This window comes from Triticum urartu, chromosome 1A (genome assembly GCF_056163025.1).
Source record: "Triticum urartu cultivar PI428250 chromosome 1A, HENAU_Tu73, whole genome shotgun sequence".
Lineage (NCBI taxonomy): Eukaryota > Viridiplantae > Streptophyta > Magnoliopsida > Poales > Poaceae > Triticum > Triticum urartu.
In genome coordinates this window covers 561,423,296-561,440,586 of record NC_141873.1, presented here as the reverse complement: position 1 = coordinate 561,440,586, position 17,291 = coordinate 561,423,296, and the positions used below count along the sequence as shown (strand labels likewise).

The following is a 17,291-nucleotide window of genomic DNA, read 5'->3' as shown; positions in this document are numbered from 1 at the left end:
AACACTAGCACCAAAAGTAGGTGGTTTGTGCAATTTCCTCGCGTGAAGAGTATTTTTCTATGAAGAATCAATCCGATTGAGTGCACGTGACCTGATTTGAGGGAGGGAGCCGTACGTTTATGTGCTGAGGTACTCGCCGTGACATCCATGCAGTGGTCAGCCAAGAATTTGTATGCAGCAGATTGCTTTCAGAAAAGCAAAAGTCCAAAACTTTTGTCCTCGTCTTCATCTATTGCTAGTGATCCTAGCTAGATATACCTATAAAAGGGGACGACTCCTCCCGTCTGCGTGAGTACTTAAATCATCCTCACAAGAAGTCACAACTCGCAAGTGATAGCTAGCCATGGAGGTAGAGCAATGGCTTCACATGGCCAACGGCGACGGAGAGAACAGCTACGCCACCAACTCCAGACTCCAAGTAACTACCGTCCCATGCATGCATGCTTGTTCTCCTTCAGCTGCTTTGTTCTAGGTTGAACTACCTGTACTGAATATTTCCGTTAAGAAATTAATGGAATTTGTTGTGAGCCTGGTTGGGGAAAAAAGTGCATGCATTTATTGCCTTTTGCGTCCAGAGGGTGCTCGATCGATTAATTAATTTGTTACTCCCGCCCGAGCAGGAGAAGGCCATGCTTGAGACCAGGCCGGTGCTCCAGGGCGCCGTGGTGGAGCTGTACAGGTCACTGCCGGACAAGAGCACCATGGTCGTCGCCGACCTAGGCTGCTCGTCAGGGCCGAACACGCTGCTGCTTGTGTGGGAGGTCATCGGTACAATCTCCGACCACAACCGGGAAGAAGAGCAGGAGCAGCGCCCTCCTGCCGCAGCCATGGAGTTGCAGTTCTTCCTCAACGACCTGCCGGGGAACGACTTCAACCTCGTCTTCAGGTCGCTGGATCGGCTGCAGGAGCTCACCGCCGATAGGAGGCCGCAATACTACGTGGCCGGGATGCCGGGTTCTTTCTACACCAGGCTGTTCCCATGCCGGAGTGTCCACCTCTTCCATTCCTCCTACTCCCTCATGTGGACGTCCAAGGTGCGTGCGTACAAACCAGTTCGAGGCATTGTTTGAGCTCAAGTGAAACCCGTGTTAAAACTGCTTGAGAATCTCTTCAACAAACTCACATGATTTACTCACTCATTTCTTAGCAAGAGAAAAAAATTAATATACTTTTCCAAACAATCCTGCCTTGCCACAAGGTGCAAGAAGACAACTGCGACTAGAGAAACGAGAGGAATGTAAACTCTAGAATGTAATTACATGTTATCCCTTATTTTTTCTCTCTATACTTGCTACTCCCTCCGTTCCAAAATATAGTGTGTTCTCGGTTTCCACGCTTCAACTTTGACCATAAATTTAACCAACGAGACCGATTGCGGAAGGAGCAAAAATTATATCAATGAATTCGTATTCAACAGAAGTTTTCAATTATATAATTTTTGCTCCCGCCACAGTCAGTCTTATTGGTTAAATTTATGATCAAAGTTGAACCTCGGAAAACGCGGGCGCGCTATATTTTTTTTTTAGAAAAGGAGGGAGTACCAGAATTAGTTTCGAGAAATATGCTGACCATGACGTTATAGATGGCTATCCATTGTCCTTACAAAAAGAGGGTATCCCATGTTTTGCTACTTGCTATGTAAGATGATCTTAAGAGAATAATGAAGTGCATGCGATGTACAAACTGAAGTGTGGGTGGATTAAATGCCAAGAGCTAGCCAAAATCCAACTCATCCAGCTACAATTCCCTGGTGAAATTTAATTCAAACGATAATCCAAACTTTGAGAGAAGATAAATACTAAGGAATATTGGTTGTTGAACTTGAAAGAAAGAAGCCACTTTTAGGGGTTGTTTGGATACAGAGTTTTTGCCAAACCTGTTTCCGCTAATCACGTTTATGGGTGTAACCACCTAAAACCATGTTTGTTTGACGTAACAAATCCTTGGATAAGTAAATCCTGGTTTTCTTAAAACTGAAAAAGTGAGTTATGGAAAAACGACTATTAGCCGTTTTTCTAAAAACCCGTTTAGTGCATCGTGACCAGATGGAGGTTGACTTCCATGAAACCTCAATGCACAGGAGCTATACCGTGGCTTGCGAAGTGAACATCATCGAGGCAAGCAACACTTGTCTTACGCCATGGCAGGGCATGTCGACGACGATGACACGACGCCATCGTCGGCGATGCTTTGTGGAGTGTCCGTTCTATGCCATGACCGACAACAACAGGTGAAGCGCTTGAGGGCGGCGGGCCGGCGGCGACGCAAGGCCGTTCCCGATGCTGGCTTCAGCGGGTCGAGCTTGTCAGTCGCCATGTCGTTCTGGCCTGTTCGACATCAACGCCGTACATGATACACGCTGATTGGTATATACGATCAGGCAGCCGGCGACGACGCAGTTCAACAGTAGCCGGTAGTCAGGCATAAGCCCATCGGTAGTCAGGTATAAGCCCATGGGACTCTATCCCGCTTTTCCACGTTAGTAATGGAAAGAAAATCCGTCGAACAAGTTGCATGCGAGTTTGAGGAGGAAGAGAAGGATCGGCGTCGAGATTAACCCAAACAAAGAATTGTGTAAACTCATCTTAACAGAATAACTAATCAAAACTCGTTTTCCTAAAAATTCTCGTAAAACCTGTTTTGGATAACCCAGGTTTAATTCTCCTAATCCAAACAACCACTTAGGGATCAAGTGCATTAGCCAATGACTAATTATCCTGGTGCAAAAGTTGTCACTGGTCGCTACCATTCATTACGGTTCATATCAGTTCAGTAACCGTGGTTTTGTTACATCGGGGGAGAAAAAGGTATTTCAAATCCTACAAAAATCAATTTTACGTATACATATGGACATATATATAGCACGTGTGTATAAAGTTTAACATATTACTGTATGTCTTTTCTGCTGTAGCTTGCACACAAGAAAACAAATGTGTCGATCAAAGATTGACTTACTATTTGTCCAAATTTGTATTTCTTCATGTCGCTTATTAACATATTTTTGAATAACATTGTGAATAGATGCAATATATATTCATGGGGTTTTGGAAATTTTAAAGAAAAATAAATTTGTACATACCAGTATATTGATTTTGTCCAACTAATCACATAACTATATCAATTCCTTTATGGCTTCCAAAGGTACGGGATGAGCTTTCAAGAGGTGCTTACCTGAATGAAGAGAGCATCTACATTGGCAAGAGTACTCCTCCAGCTGTGATAAAACTATACCAAGAAGAGTACCAAAAGGACCTGTCTTTGTTCCTGACGCTGCGATTCAATGAACTTGTACGTGGTGGGCATATGGTTCTAACATTTCTAGGCAGAAAGAGCAAAGACATGTTGTTACATGGTGAAGCAAGCAGCATGTGCTGAAGGTATGCTCTATAATGTGCTGACTGAATGCTAATTCGTATATATATCTCCTAGTGCTATCTTATGAATGAAGGACTTGGAAGCAGCTAATAGGCTGTCACCCGCCCAAATCTTCCCCAATGATCATTTTCCATCAGCGTTGCTAATGAGACATGAGTGGTTCGACCAAGTGAGAGACCAGAACGGCCGCATCCCTTTTCAACTCAACGTAAAGACAAATTGAACCGGGAAAAGAGAAAAGAAGGATTGTCTCGACGAATATTCTTTAAATTTTTATGATTCCATCATAGGTAGCTTGAAATCATAAGCTCGACTTTCAGAAATTAGAGCTTTCAACAAATTCTAAACTTCCAAAATAGTGCGGCAAATTTCCAAGATTTCTTATGAGCCTCTACGAGACACAACTTTCATAAATTACAAGAAACTACTCTAGAAATTTCTCATAAACTTTCAGAATAGTAAAATATCAAATGGTTTTCAAAGATTTTGGGTCGAACTATCCAAATATTAAAACATCATTATCTAATAAAATTTCAAAAATTTCATGTGAACTTCTAGAGTTTACAATAACTGGAAGAAAATAAAATTATATATGCCACCTTCTACAGTCTCTGGCCCAATGATAACAATAGGCATGGTAGCTATAACGATGGTATGGTAGCTGAAGGCCACATGCGGGTTAAGAGCACGAATTGGTGACGTCTGTGAAACTTGGACACGTGGTGGAGGCAGAGGACGTGATACTCTAATGCCTAGCTAGCAATGGCAGCGGCCAATCTCAATAACATTATATTTAGGCATGACAGCTAATGGATAAAGGCGGCAGAGGGTCCTTCCATGGAGCGCTGGAACCTATACGGTTGGAAACAATGTAAAGGGTGGTGCCCAAATGAATTGTTGGAGCCACGCATAGCACACATCGCTGAGGAGAAATAGAAGTGTGTCCAAGTCTGCATGGTCTAAAGTTATTGTGACTACGGGTATCCATCTACGAGATATCTTGTGAGGAAAACTATTTATATTTAGCATCTTAAAACATGCATATGAATTCATACAAACTTTGAAAAAAAGTACTATTTTTCTGCAACGTGTGGCAGGGCCTTGTGGAGAAGGAGAAGCTGGTCTCTTTCAATCTTCCATTTTATGCGCCATCTATGGACGAAGTGAAGGCTGTGGTTGAGGAGAACAATCTCTTCAATGTGGAACACATGAGTGTGTTTGAATCAAGCTGGGATCCACAAGAAGACGACACAAACGATGATGTCGTGTTGGGCTGCAGCAGTAGTGGGTTGAATGTTGCCAGGTGCATAAGGGCGGTGGCGGAACCGCTGATTAAGAAACACTTCGGAGAGGCCATTCTTGATGATCTGTTTATGGTTTATGCCAGCATGATTTCAAAGCACATCAAGAAAGCGAAGGCCAAGTATCCTATAATTATCATCTATTTGAAGGCCAAGCACTAAGAAATACTTCTCAAGTGTCAATTTGAATAAATGCGGGGAGTTCAGTATTTCCGGTCCATCACATATTATATGTAAAAGATGTTTTGTTAATATTTTGTACGTATGGAAAAGGATGTTTCCTTGTCAATTCCATGAATTTTATGGCAAGCAAGTACGCTAGAAACCCTGCCATTTAATATGTAAAAAAAATGTTTGGATGATATTGTATAAGAATAAGAATGTATGGCTTAGTTGGCTACATGGAAAAGACATTTGTCTAATTTTATGCATATTCTGTTTGTGCAAAGGCCAAGATTTGAGGATCCTCATTTGGCAACCCCTACCGAAGAGATTGTTTTTCTTTTTTCAAAATGGTTGCTGAGTTAATTAGAGAAAACCAAGCGAAAACCAGATTGCCTAGTTAATTATGAAGAACCGGACTAAAACTATCACAAACGCTGAGCTGCACACATAAGAAATCCCATGCACAAAGCTCGAAAGAGGGCCCCAACGAGACAGCACGTGTGCGCCATCGTGATCCCTCCTCCACTAGAGGCATCATCGCCACCCCTAAACTCTGAGCAAACAACTCCGACTTCGCCGTCAGCATTGTTGACACAATCCACATCATCGCGGACGCGTGAAGCTCCATGAAGATCTGGGCAAAACACAGCCACATGCTGCAAAATAGCGCAACTCCGACTCCGACGGAGAACTCTGAAGAACAAATCTAGGCACGGTTGGTGCCGCAGAAGATCATCGAACGGGCCACCTACAGCCCGTATACCAGAGGGCTCTGCTCCAGCAGCTTCGACTCCACAACAACCAAAAAACGGAGGCAATACCACAGACACACCGAAGAAGAAACGACTACTACAACCATTGCCGCCTCACCGACATCGCTCCCACCTTCATCCTTGTCACAAAAGTATGAACTCCACAATCGCCACAAACCACCGGTCATGCTTGCTGATGTAGAGCTCCGAGACAAGGCCCCCAAGTAGAAAAACGACACACCAATGTGCCACCATCGTCGGAACACAAAATGAAGGGTTTCATCTAGAGAGGACGCGACGGCCGGATCCGTGCAGGAGGGGTGCGGCAGCAAATAAGCGATGCCTCCAGGGAGGTCTACGACGGCCACGGCCGCCGCCATTGCTGGTGACGGCATAAGGTCGAGACAAGGTCTTCACCCCAGCTCCCACAACACCTCGGTCGCACATCATCCCGCACCGGTGCCAGCAAGCCTACCAACTGTCACCGCCAACAAAGTTGTCCATCTTGGAAGAGGCACCGAGACCGTCGGAGCCAACCGCACCTCGCGGAGCTAACCGGCGGTCAACCTCCAACGAGATGGTCCACCACACCACCCCTGCTGCCACCACGGAACAGGCCACATTGCAGCCAACGTAGCCACCCGCACCATGCGGAAGCCATGGCCGGCCCTCCGGCCACGCAAGCCAGCAGCTTCGCCAATGCCTGACCCAAGTGGGACCACTACCAATAATCCTATACTCACGGGCAAACAACGGGACTTTATAGAGGCCTTAGTGCAAATTAACTTCTCCGCCCCCTGAGTTTCAGGGAGGGTGGGACCCTTCCTCCCTTTAATCCAAATCAAATGATGACACGTGACAGTCCCTGAAACCTGTAATAGCAAAGTCCGATTTTTACCGTCCACTAACACAACGCTCTGTGGCGGCCTTGAGCGCCAATGACTTGACGCACGCGAAGCACTGGTGGTAGAGCTCGACCTGGGCTTGAAGCATCTCGTGATCTCCTTGGTGGTCATGGCGAGCTCGTCTTGTTCGTTGAGCGCCGCCATGGTATTCTGTTCTAGCCAGCTAGCTAGACTAATTTATACTATAGATCGAAAAAGTCTGATCAGCAGACGCTATCTAATCATTGTCTTCCCGGCGTATCAGCGGTTCCGACGCTCCACCTTATCGCCCTCACTTGTTCGCAGCCACACAAGTTTGTTTGTGGCTGTCCGAGCGTTGCAACCAAACATAGGGTGACACCCTCACATGTAGCTAGTCCGTCAGTCCATCCGGTAGAACGATAATTTTGATCCGAACACGGCCAAATTGTTCGTTTGATGTTTCTTTTGAATAAATTATGTAGTCTTGACGGAACACATATCTGTTCCCATGTTAGAAGATGTGCTAGCACTACTGGAATTTTCGTATACGCCAGGTGCGAGGCTCTTCGCCGAGAGCCAAATCACGGACACTCGGCAAAGTAACATACGCCGAGAGGGCCTCTCGGCAACTGGAACAACTTGGCAGACACAGGATATTGCCAAGAGTAGACCTCGGGAAAAGGAGAACACTCGCCAAAGGCACAATTTGCCGAGAGCCAAGCAGCCGCCGCACAACAAAGTTTTGCCACGTGGCACATCCGGCGGCGACTGACGGCACAGTGACTTCTTTGCCGAGAATGGCTCTCGGTAAAGATTAGGCTCTCGGCAAACTTTAGTCCCACCTCGCCAAGGGATAAGCAACATGACCTATTTAAATAGTCAGATAGTCCAGATGCAGTAAGCTTTGGTCTTCATTACACCCCTATTAAGGAGATGAACCATCACTATGAATCTTCACTTGTTCCGGGCAGAGAGGATTCATAGTGATATGCCATCTTCCAATGATGGATGCCGACGCTTTTTGTTAAATCAATTACTATTATTCTTTAGTCTTTCATCCATCTTGGGCCCCCGCATTTTTCATGCATAGGCCTTCTGCAGACGAGGGAGGGGCAGGCCGTGCCACCGGGCCCCCACTTGGTGAGCTTTCCTCTCCCCAATGAATGGATGAATGCTATATGAGTGCTTGGATGCTATCATGGATTAATTTTTTGTAGTTGTTTTTATTTAGTAATTCCTATATAGTAGTTTATGTAGATGTTTTTATGTACTATTTTTCATAGTACTTTGCATGTATGCTAGATGGGTTCTATGGATGAATGCTATATGGGTGCTATGGATGATTGTATTGATTTTGGTAGTAGTTTGTCTGTATTCATTTTTATCTTGAGTGAGTGTTGATCGTATTTAACAGATAAGAGATGTTTTCAGTGGAATGCTACCGACTGTTGCCGTAGGGGGTCGCACTTCCTCTGCTCCTCCTCTGCGATCTTTGTAAATCAGGAGGATCAGAGGAAGACCGACCATCACCAACAATCGATAAGAGTTGTTCTTGGAGGAAGAAAATCAACTTTTGCCGATGGTGGTCAATCTGGGTGAATTTGTCATGTGATATATAGTTGTCATGCACGATGGACTCACCCAGCTTGACTGTCACCAAAAGACAAAATATCCGTGAGAGAGTGTCCACCATATATACCGCCACCAGAAAGAGTGTCCACCATATATACGTGAGAGAGTGTAGATGAGAGTTGTTCTTTGAGGAAGAAAATCGACTTTTCCGATGGCGGTCGACCTGTGCGAATTCGTCATGTGATATACATTTTTCACGCAAGATGGACTCGCCCAGCTCGACCATCATTGAAAGTCAAAATATCCGTGAGAGAGTATCCACCATGATTAATTGGCTTATAAGTAATCTTTGATGTTTGATTCTTATGCTATTTTTTATTATGTGATGAAAGGTGTTAGCACCGATAGATTTCACGGCTATGGCTTCCTCCGATGACGCAGCTTCCATTAGGGTCGACTCCGCGGTCAAGGAGAAGCATGCGGAGGACCTCTTAGCGGCGCTCATTGAGAAGAACCAGCAGCTGATCCTAATAAAGTATTTTGAGGATCTAGCCAAGAAGAATCCGCTAGCTAAGGAGAGGAAGGCCCCACCATGTAAGGAGAGTGACGACCCGGTGCCATTGAGTCCACCCACCATCATTCCTGACGACGCTTGGTCCTCCACTGTGGGGGGATGACCCCATGTGCGCTGACTCCATGATCACTGGTTTCACGACTACATATCAGAGTAGTCCACCTAGATAGTTTGATGTTAATTTAGTGATATAGTTATTGCTACCGGTGTAGATTACGTGTTTTGATTTTATTGTATTCTCTATAGTCGATGTAATTTTCTTAAAATTGTTTCTATTCACATTGTTTTTGATCAACCATACAGGAAGGATTTTGCTATAGGACAAATAAACATAGACAATAAATCTTACATATGAGTTTGGATAATTTAAAAAATTATGATGTTTCCAGTGCATGTGTGCAGGCGGCCATGGGAGTTAGATAATGTTTGAACAAGACACTTTTTTCAACTCTCACTGGCTAATTAGCTTCCTATATTGAGGGGTATTCTAGTGACATGCCTCTGGTGCTGGGGAAGAGAAGAAGAGATCTGGGTTCTCCTGGTGTACAGTTTTGGGATATGCCTTTTGATGTGTAAAAGAAGGCTGACAATCAGGACAATAAACTGTATGCTATGACCTTGTCACATGAAAAGCAGCCCAAAGATTTAATTTCCCCATTACAATCAATGATTCATTTCTTCCATTACTAACAAATAAATATCTTGATATATGAACATTTTAACTTTCATACATTGATGTATTTGCATAAATTCCTATCATTTCATCACCAAATTGATGGGAACGGCAATACTTTTTTTTAAAACGGAACGGCAATACTCACATGATCTATTAAAGCCTTCGAAGTATAAGCCGGAAAATGAGGTAGTACAAACTAATAAATTATTCTTCGGGGGAGATCCTTGTCAAAAGGCCGAGAAAGGTATAATGTAGATGGTCCTTAATGTACAGGTAAAGTCCTAACTATATATATTAAAGTTTATCCTTGGTTTCATACTTCTCACGAAAACAAAAACAAAATTCTAATACAGTGTTAGCATTTAACAAGTGGACTGAGTTGCTTAGTTAGTTCCGTTACTTGCAGTAGAACCTATCCGCCTGGTTTCAGGTCCTGAACTTCGCATGGGTGCTAGCATTGGAGATAGATTCTCAAAATTTCAGAATTATTCTTTCAAATATTGTAATTAAGGCTTAAAGTACATCCAAAGAAGGTGAGCCATGTTTTTTTTAGGGGAAGTGAGCAGTGTTTAGGACGTTAAGATAACACTAAACAACAAAATCCTTATTCAGAATTGTAGCACAACGTCATCTATGTTAATGCAATATCTGTCCACCAAAAAAGATCATGAATCGACCATACTTTTGTTTCAAATATTTATAATTCATTACAAATATATTAGTATAAAAAATTTAACCATCTAGATGTTTGAATTCAGCGATGTTCATCTAGCAAAAGTAATTTAAGATTGTTATGCATGTGCATCATGATAAATGAATCATATGGTTTAACTATTTTATTTTTTGAAAAAGGCAAGGCAAGCCTCCTGTCTGTTCATTCTCTCGGGCATAAAATATTATCTTTATTAACGGTCGAACTCCTTCTCGAAAAAATTAAAGGTCGAACTAGTCTACTTACAAAAAGAATAGAAATGGGAACAACATATGTTCCCGCAACAACCGGTGTTTCCAATCGCCATGACAAATCAACCCGTGGAAAAAATTCACTACCATACTTCATCACAAGCTGGCTTCTAATAGAAAACGAATCTCTGACCCACTAGTGACTATGATGGACCGTCATCCGTCATTCCCGCCGATCGATCAATGGAAAAGGGAAGGGGGAGATGCAAACGGCAGATTGGACAATAACAACGAGCAGTATCCATGTCTACATCCATCTACCACCACTTCGAAGCGAAGCCAAGGACCATGGTCGACACCAATCTGGGAAGGGACGTCTCCTAGCTGGCTTAGTCATGACTAAAGCCACACTGGTCCTATCCACCGCTAACCACTATGATTCACAAGCAATTGCTACAGTCGTTGGTTTCTCTTACCAGCTCCTATGAAAATCACTGGATACCCCGCCGGATGATGCGGTTTGAAACGGTGTCGGTATTTTCGTAAATAGGAAGGGATGATGCACTACAGCTACAGTAGGTATTTTCCTCAGTTATAAAACCAAAGTTATCAATACAGTAGGAGAACCAAGCAACACTATGTAAATAGTACCTGCACACAAAGAACAAATACTTGAAACGCGACGCATAAGAGGGGTTGGCAATCCCTCCTCGGTAAAAAGATATATAAATTTGTATGAGTTTGGATAGATAGATCTTGATGAAACACGAAATAAAAAAAAGTGCAGCAAGGTATTTTTGGATTTTTGGAAATATAGATCCGAAAATAATATCGCAAAAGATAGAAGATAGAAGATCGGAAAGCAAATATGATAAAACATCGGACCGAGGGCCGTAGATTTCACTAGTGACTTCTCTCGAGAAAATATGATACGGTGGGTAAACAAATTACTGTTGGGCAATTGATAGAAGATCAAATACTTATGACGATATCCATAGCAATGATCATGAATATAGGCATCACGTTCAAAATTAGTAGACCGAAACGATTCTGTATCTACTACTATTACTCCACACATCAACCGCAATCCAGCATGCATCTAGTGTATTATGTTAGAACTCAGAGAAGCGTAACCATGTCAAAACTCAGAGAAGCGCTATGACTGGAGGAGATATGGTTGAAAAACCGTTCTCGGGTCCCCTGGCTACGTGAAGGGGATCGGAATACGACTTATTTTTAGGCGGAAGCAAAGCAACATAAATGTATTAACAAGATCGCAAACCAGCAGCGATCGGATGGCTCGGTTTGCGCCTCGGGAGATGAAGATAAGGAGAAAATTCTTGCTACGAAGCACTATACACCTCCCAAGGTTTCAGCAATAGTGATGATCTGTTATCACATGTACCCAGTCGGGTCACACCGGCCATGAATGACTTGCTGTGTAAACCGTACGAAGCCTCGGAGATAACCACTGCACTATTTCAAATGGCGCCGTCGAAAGCGCCCGGGGTAGACGGATTCACTGCGGGGTTTTATCAGCGCCACTGGAACTTATTGAAAGATGACATAATTCTGGCAGTGCATGATTTCCTGAATGGTGGTGAACTACCAGCTGGACTAAACGACACTTCCATTACGTTAATTCCAAAGGTACGTCATCCACAGAGTATTTCACAATATCGGCCCATTGCATTATGCCCAGTCCTTTACAAAATTGCCGTCAAGCCGATCACCAATCCGCTGAGGCCATGTATGGAAGAGATTGTCAGTGAAGAACAAAGTGCTTTCGTCCCGGGTCATTTGATCATGGACAATCTCCTAGTGGCATATGAAAGTGTTCATACGATTAAAAGACGGAAGAAAGGAAGAAACTATTCATGCGCCATCAAACTGGACATGATGAAGGCTTATGATCGCGTCAAGTGGCATTTTCTTGAGGCCATGCTCTTGAGACTTGGTTTTGCCGGCAATCTAGTAAGACTAATCATGAAATGTGTTACCTCAGTTCGATTCTCTGTTCGAGTTAACGGGGAGTTGTTGCCTTTCTTCTCTCCCACCAGACACCTTCGGCAGGGCTACCCTATATCACCATATCTTTTCCTTTTATGTGCCGAAGGATTCTCTTCGTTGCTGAAGTACTATGGGAACTACATTGATCGTGGCATCCGAGTTAGCTTCAGAGCGCCATGGGTGAGTCACCTGTTATTCGCTGATGATATTCTGATCTTCATCAAGGCGAGCACTAAGAGTGCATCTCGGCTAAATGAGATTCTCAGGATTTATGGAGAGGCTTCCGGCCAATGTGTCAACAGAGCAAAAAGTTCTATTTACTTTAGTCCCAACACGCCGGCTGCTCTCAAAGGAAACCTGAAATAGATCCTAAATGTATTCAGAAGCTTTTTCAGAAAGATATCTTGGCCTACCCACTGCTGTTGGAAGAATTACCAGCGGTACGTTCGACCACATAGTAGACATGGCAAGGGATAAGATGTTGGGCTAGTCAGAAAGATTGTTTGCTTGTGCAGGTAGAGAGACCTTGATCAAATCTATCGCTCAGGCAATACCAACTTTCATTATGACCTGCTTTGTCCTTACAAAAAGGTGTGCAAGAACATGACCTCGAGTATGGCAAAATTTTGGTGGGGGACCTCGCTGGATCGGCGTTCCTTGCATTGGATAGCGTGGGACAAACTTGCTACACCTAAAGTTAAGTGAGGGATGGGCTTCCGCGACCTTCGACAGTTCAATCTAGCCCTGCTAGGGAAACACAGATGGAGGTTCATGACGAATCTGGAGGCCCTGTGTACTAGAGTGATGAAGGGGAGATATTTTCCGGACTCAGATTTCATGCAAGACACCACCCCGAAATCAACATCAGCCACCTGGCGAGCCATTGTTGCCGGACGAGAAGCTCTCAAGGTTGGCATCATCAAGCGGATCGGTGATGGAGCATCCACTTTCGTCTGGAACGACCGATGGATCCCATCTACTATCACCATGACACCGTTATTCAGGCCTCCCACTACTCTGATTGTTACAGTCTCGGAGCTCATTGACCATGTGAACGGGACCTGAAAACATGACCTCATTCGCTCAACTTTCATCGTGCCGGATGCAGAGGCAATACTGAATATCCCCCTCAGGCAAGGCGGCGGTGCAGACTACCTAGCATGGGCACACGAAAGGTCTGGCATCTACTCTATTAAAATAGCCTATCGAGCTCTAGTGAATCATAGAGTGCGCTTAGCTCTAGAAGAAGGGCAGATAGCGGAACCATCAACGAATGAACAACAGATGTGGTGCGCTCTCTGGAAACTAAAAGTGGTCCCTAAAGTTAGGGTTTTCTGGTGGAGAGTGGTCCGCGAGATAATCCCGGATGAGTGCACACTCAAACATCGACATGTCAAACAAACAAGTATATGTAAGCTGTGCCTTGCAATGGACGAGGAGCTGATGCATGCACTAATCCATTATTCTCAGCAAGGCGATTTTGGGAAGAGGAGAGGCTTCTCTTTGACATCAGACTCCCACGGCTTCATCCCAATTCATGGACAAAAGACATACTGTGTGATCAACGCTTTTCTGACAAGGATCGCGCCACAATCATTACAGTTATGTGGGCGATCTGGATGTCCCGCAACAGGCGTACGCATGATCAGGAGATCATTGATCCTGCCAGCTCGGTTAGACGAATTCGAGAAGATCTTCCATTGTTGGATATACCTGGACAGGCTTTCATACCTATGTCGGGCGATGGTTGGCGACCTGCAGAAGGAAACTACATCAAGATCAACACTGATGCAGTGACCCATCGAGACACAGATACTGCAGGCATTGGAGGCCTAGCCCGTTCTTCCTCAGCATTCCTGGGTGGATGGTGTAAACCCCATCTAGGGGTCACAGATCCGTTCATTGCTGAGGTGCTCTCCATTCGAGAGGGTACCATCTTCGCCCGGCTTCGCAGCTACACGCACGTGCAACTGGAATCCGACTGTCTAGAGGCAGTTGACCTCTGGAACTCTGGCTACACCAATCGCTCGGTTGTAGCACCCATTCTAGCTGAAATTAGAGAGCTTTCCGATAGTTTTTCATTTTTCAGTATTACTCATGTAATTCGATCCGCTAATGGTCCCGCACACTTGTGTGCTAAGCGTGCATGTACGCTGAATGGGACTGAAAGCTGGATGGACTCCACTCCGAGCTTCCTAGTCAGTAGCCTTCTGGCTGACTGCCCAACAAATGCCTTCGTTTAAATAAAGCTCTCTGAAGTTCCCCGCCAAAATAATCTAGTGTATTATGTTTATCGAGAAACGAAGTAATGCAATAAGAACGATGACATGATGTAGACAAGATCTATTCATGTAGGAATAGACCTGATCTTTTGTCCTTAATAGCAACGATACATGCGTGTCTCGCTACCCCATCCGTCCCTGGGTGAGGACACCGTAAGATCGAACCCATCACAAAGCACACCTCTTCCCATTGCAAGAAAAATTGATCTAGTCGGCCTAACTAAACCAAAGATTCGGAGAATAAATACGAGGCTATGAATAATCATGCATATAAGAGATCAAAGAAAACTCAAATAATATTCATGGATATAGATCTGATCATAAACTCCAACTTCATCGGATCCAACAAACACACCGTAAAAAGTCATTACATCAAATAGATCTCCAAGAGACCATTGTATTGAGAATCAAAAAGAGAGAAGAAGACATCTAGCTACTGCCTACGGACCCATAGGTCTATGGTGAACTACTCACGCATCATTGGAGGAGCACCAATGAGGATGATGAACCCCCCGTGATCGTGTTCCCCTCCGGCGGAGTGCTGGAATAGCGCTCTAGATTGGTTCTCATGGTTCTGGAACTTGCGGCGAATGGAATTGTGTTTCTTCGACTCCCCTAGGGTTTCTGGAATATTTGGGTATTTATAGACCTGAGAGGCAGTGGAGGAGACCCCCGTGGGCCCCCAACCCATCAGGGTGCGCCTTGGTGCCTTGTGGGCCCCATGGGCCTCTCCCAGGTGCTTCCTGTGCTCCCAAGTTGTCGTGTGGTCCAAAAAAATCTCCAAAAGTTTCACTATGTTTGGACTCCGTTTGATAGGGATATTCCGCGAAGTAAAAAAACCAGGCAAAAACAGCAACTGGCACTGGGCACAGTTGGTCAATAGGTTAGTCCCAGAAATTGATATAAAGTTGCTACAAAATGAATATAAAACATCCAAGATTGATAATATAACATCATGGAACAAGCAAAAATTATAGATACCTTGGAGACGTATCACCGGGTCACTTCCGAGAGCGAGCTGCACAACCGCGACCAATAACCTGCCTAACCGACTGTTGCGGAACATAGTAATTTCAAAATTTTCCTACGCACACACAGGATCATGGTGATGCATAGAAACAATAGGGGAGAGTGTGTCCACATACCCTCGTATAAGGAAAGCGGAAGTGTTAGCACAACGCGGTTGATGTAGTCGTACGTCTCCATGATCCGACCGATCCAAGTACGAACGCACGGCACCTCCGAGTTCAGCACACGTTCAGCTCGATGACATCCCACGAACTTCGATCCAGCAGAGCTTCACGGGAGAGTTTCGTCACCACGACGGCGTGATGACGGTGATGATGATTCTACCGACGCAGGGCTTCGCCTAAGCACCGCTACGATATGATTGAGGTGGATTATGGTGAAGGGGGGGGGGGGCACCGCACACGGCTAGGAGAGATCAACAGATCAACTTTTGTGTCTAGAGGTGCCCCTGCCCCCGTATATAAAGGAGCAAGGGGGGAGGCCCGCCGGCCCTTGTAGGCGCTCTAGGAGGAGGAGGAGTCCTCCTCCTAGTTGGAGTAGGACTCTCTTTTCTACTCCTACTAGGAGGGGGAAAGGAAGAGGGAGGGAGAAGGAAAGGGGGGCACCGCCCCCCTCTCCTAGTCCAATTCGGACCAGAGGGGGAGGGGCGCGCAACCTGCCCTAGGCTAGCCTTCTCTCACTCCACTAAGGCCCATAAGGCCCACTATTTCTCCCGGGGGGGGGGGGGTTCCGGTAACCCTCCGGCACTCCGGTTTTCTCCGAAACCACCCAGAACACTTCCGGTGTTCGAATATAGCCGTCCAATATATTGATCTTTACGTCTCGACCATTTCGAGACTCCTCTTTATGTCCATGATCATATCCGGGACTCCGAACTACCTTCGGTACATCAAAACACAAGAACTCATAATACCGATCGTCACCGAACTTTAAGCGTGCAGACCCTACGGGTTCGAGAACTATGTAGACATGACCGAGACATGTCTCCGGTCAATAACCAATAACGGAACCTGGATGCTCATACACTACTAGGGAAAAGCCTAGCAGTAGCGCTGGTTTTTGGCCTATCAGTCGCGCGCTGCTGATAAGGCGCTACAGCTAATGTTTAGGGTAAGCGCTGCTGATAAGGCGCTACAGCTAATGTTTAGCAGTAGCGCCGACTGGCACTCGCTACTGCTATATCTACTTAGTAGTAGCACTTTCCAAGTCAATCGCTACTGCTAATTATTAGTAGCGCTTTCGAAAACAACCGCTACTACTATTATTCCCTATTCCATTTCTTTTGAATTTTAGGTCGTATTCATATACCTATATACAATTTTTCATACAGTAGCAATTTAGAGATTGTTTTTACATCATAATGAGTTATTAAATTACTAGGTGGAAGAACCTTGGATTAGTTTCAAGTGCATGGATCCAAATTAACCAATGGTCACTTTGGATCCATCCATTTGAAACTAATCGGCGGTTCTTTCACCCAATGACATAATAACTTCTCATCATCATCATAATATCATTAACAACTTATCATCATAATATATCATTGTCATATAACTCCTCATAATCATCATTTTCGTCCATGATGGGACATCATATAACAAATTCGTCACTAGTTATAATAACAACTCGTCCTCATCATGATCATAGTACTCATAGTCACTACTCCTACTCAGCATCACCATCAAGTCTAAGACATTGTAGTCATATATAGTCAACACTAACTAATTGTTCTTAATACTTAGGACCTACTCCTCTCTCCTAGCTAAAATACCATAAAACAGATAAA

General features: G+C 44.5%; 1 protein-coding gene across 1 annotated transcript; it reads left to right on the top strand.

The window, feature by feature from the left end:
- Positions 1-276: 276 nt before the first annotated feature.
- Positions 277-4,838, top strand: LOC125539049 (anthranilate O-methyltransferase 3-like). The gene is made up of 4 exons (XM_087541234.1): positions 277-418; positions 621-1,034; positions 3,142-3,370; positions 4,447-4,838. Exons 1-4 carry the CDS (start codon positions 344-346, stop codon positions 4,836-4,838), a joined length of 1,110 nt encoding a protein of 369 aa, XP_087397360.1. The 5' UTR covers positions 277-343.
- The last annotated feature ends 12,453 nt before the right edge of the window (positions 4,839-17,291 follow it).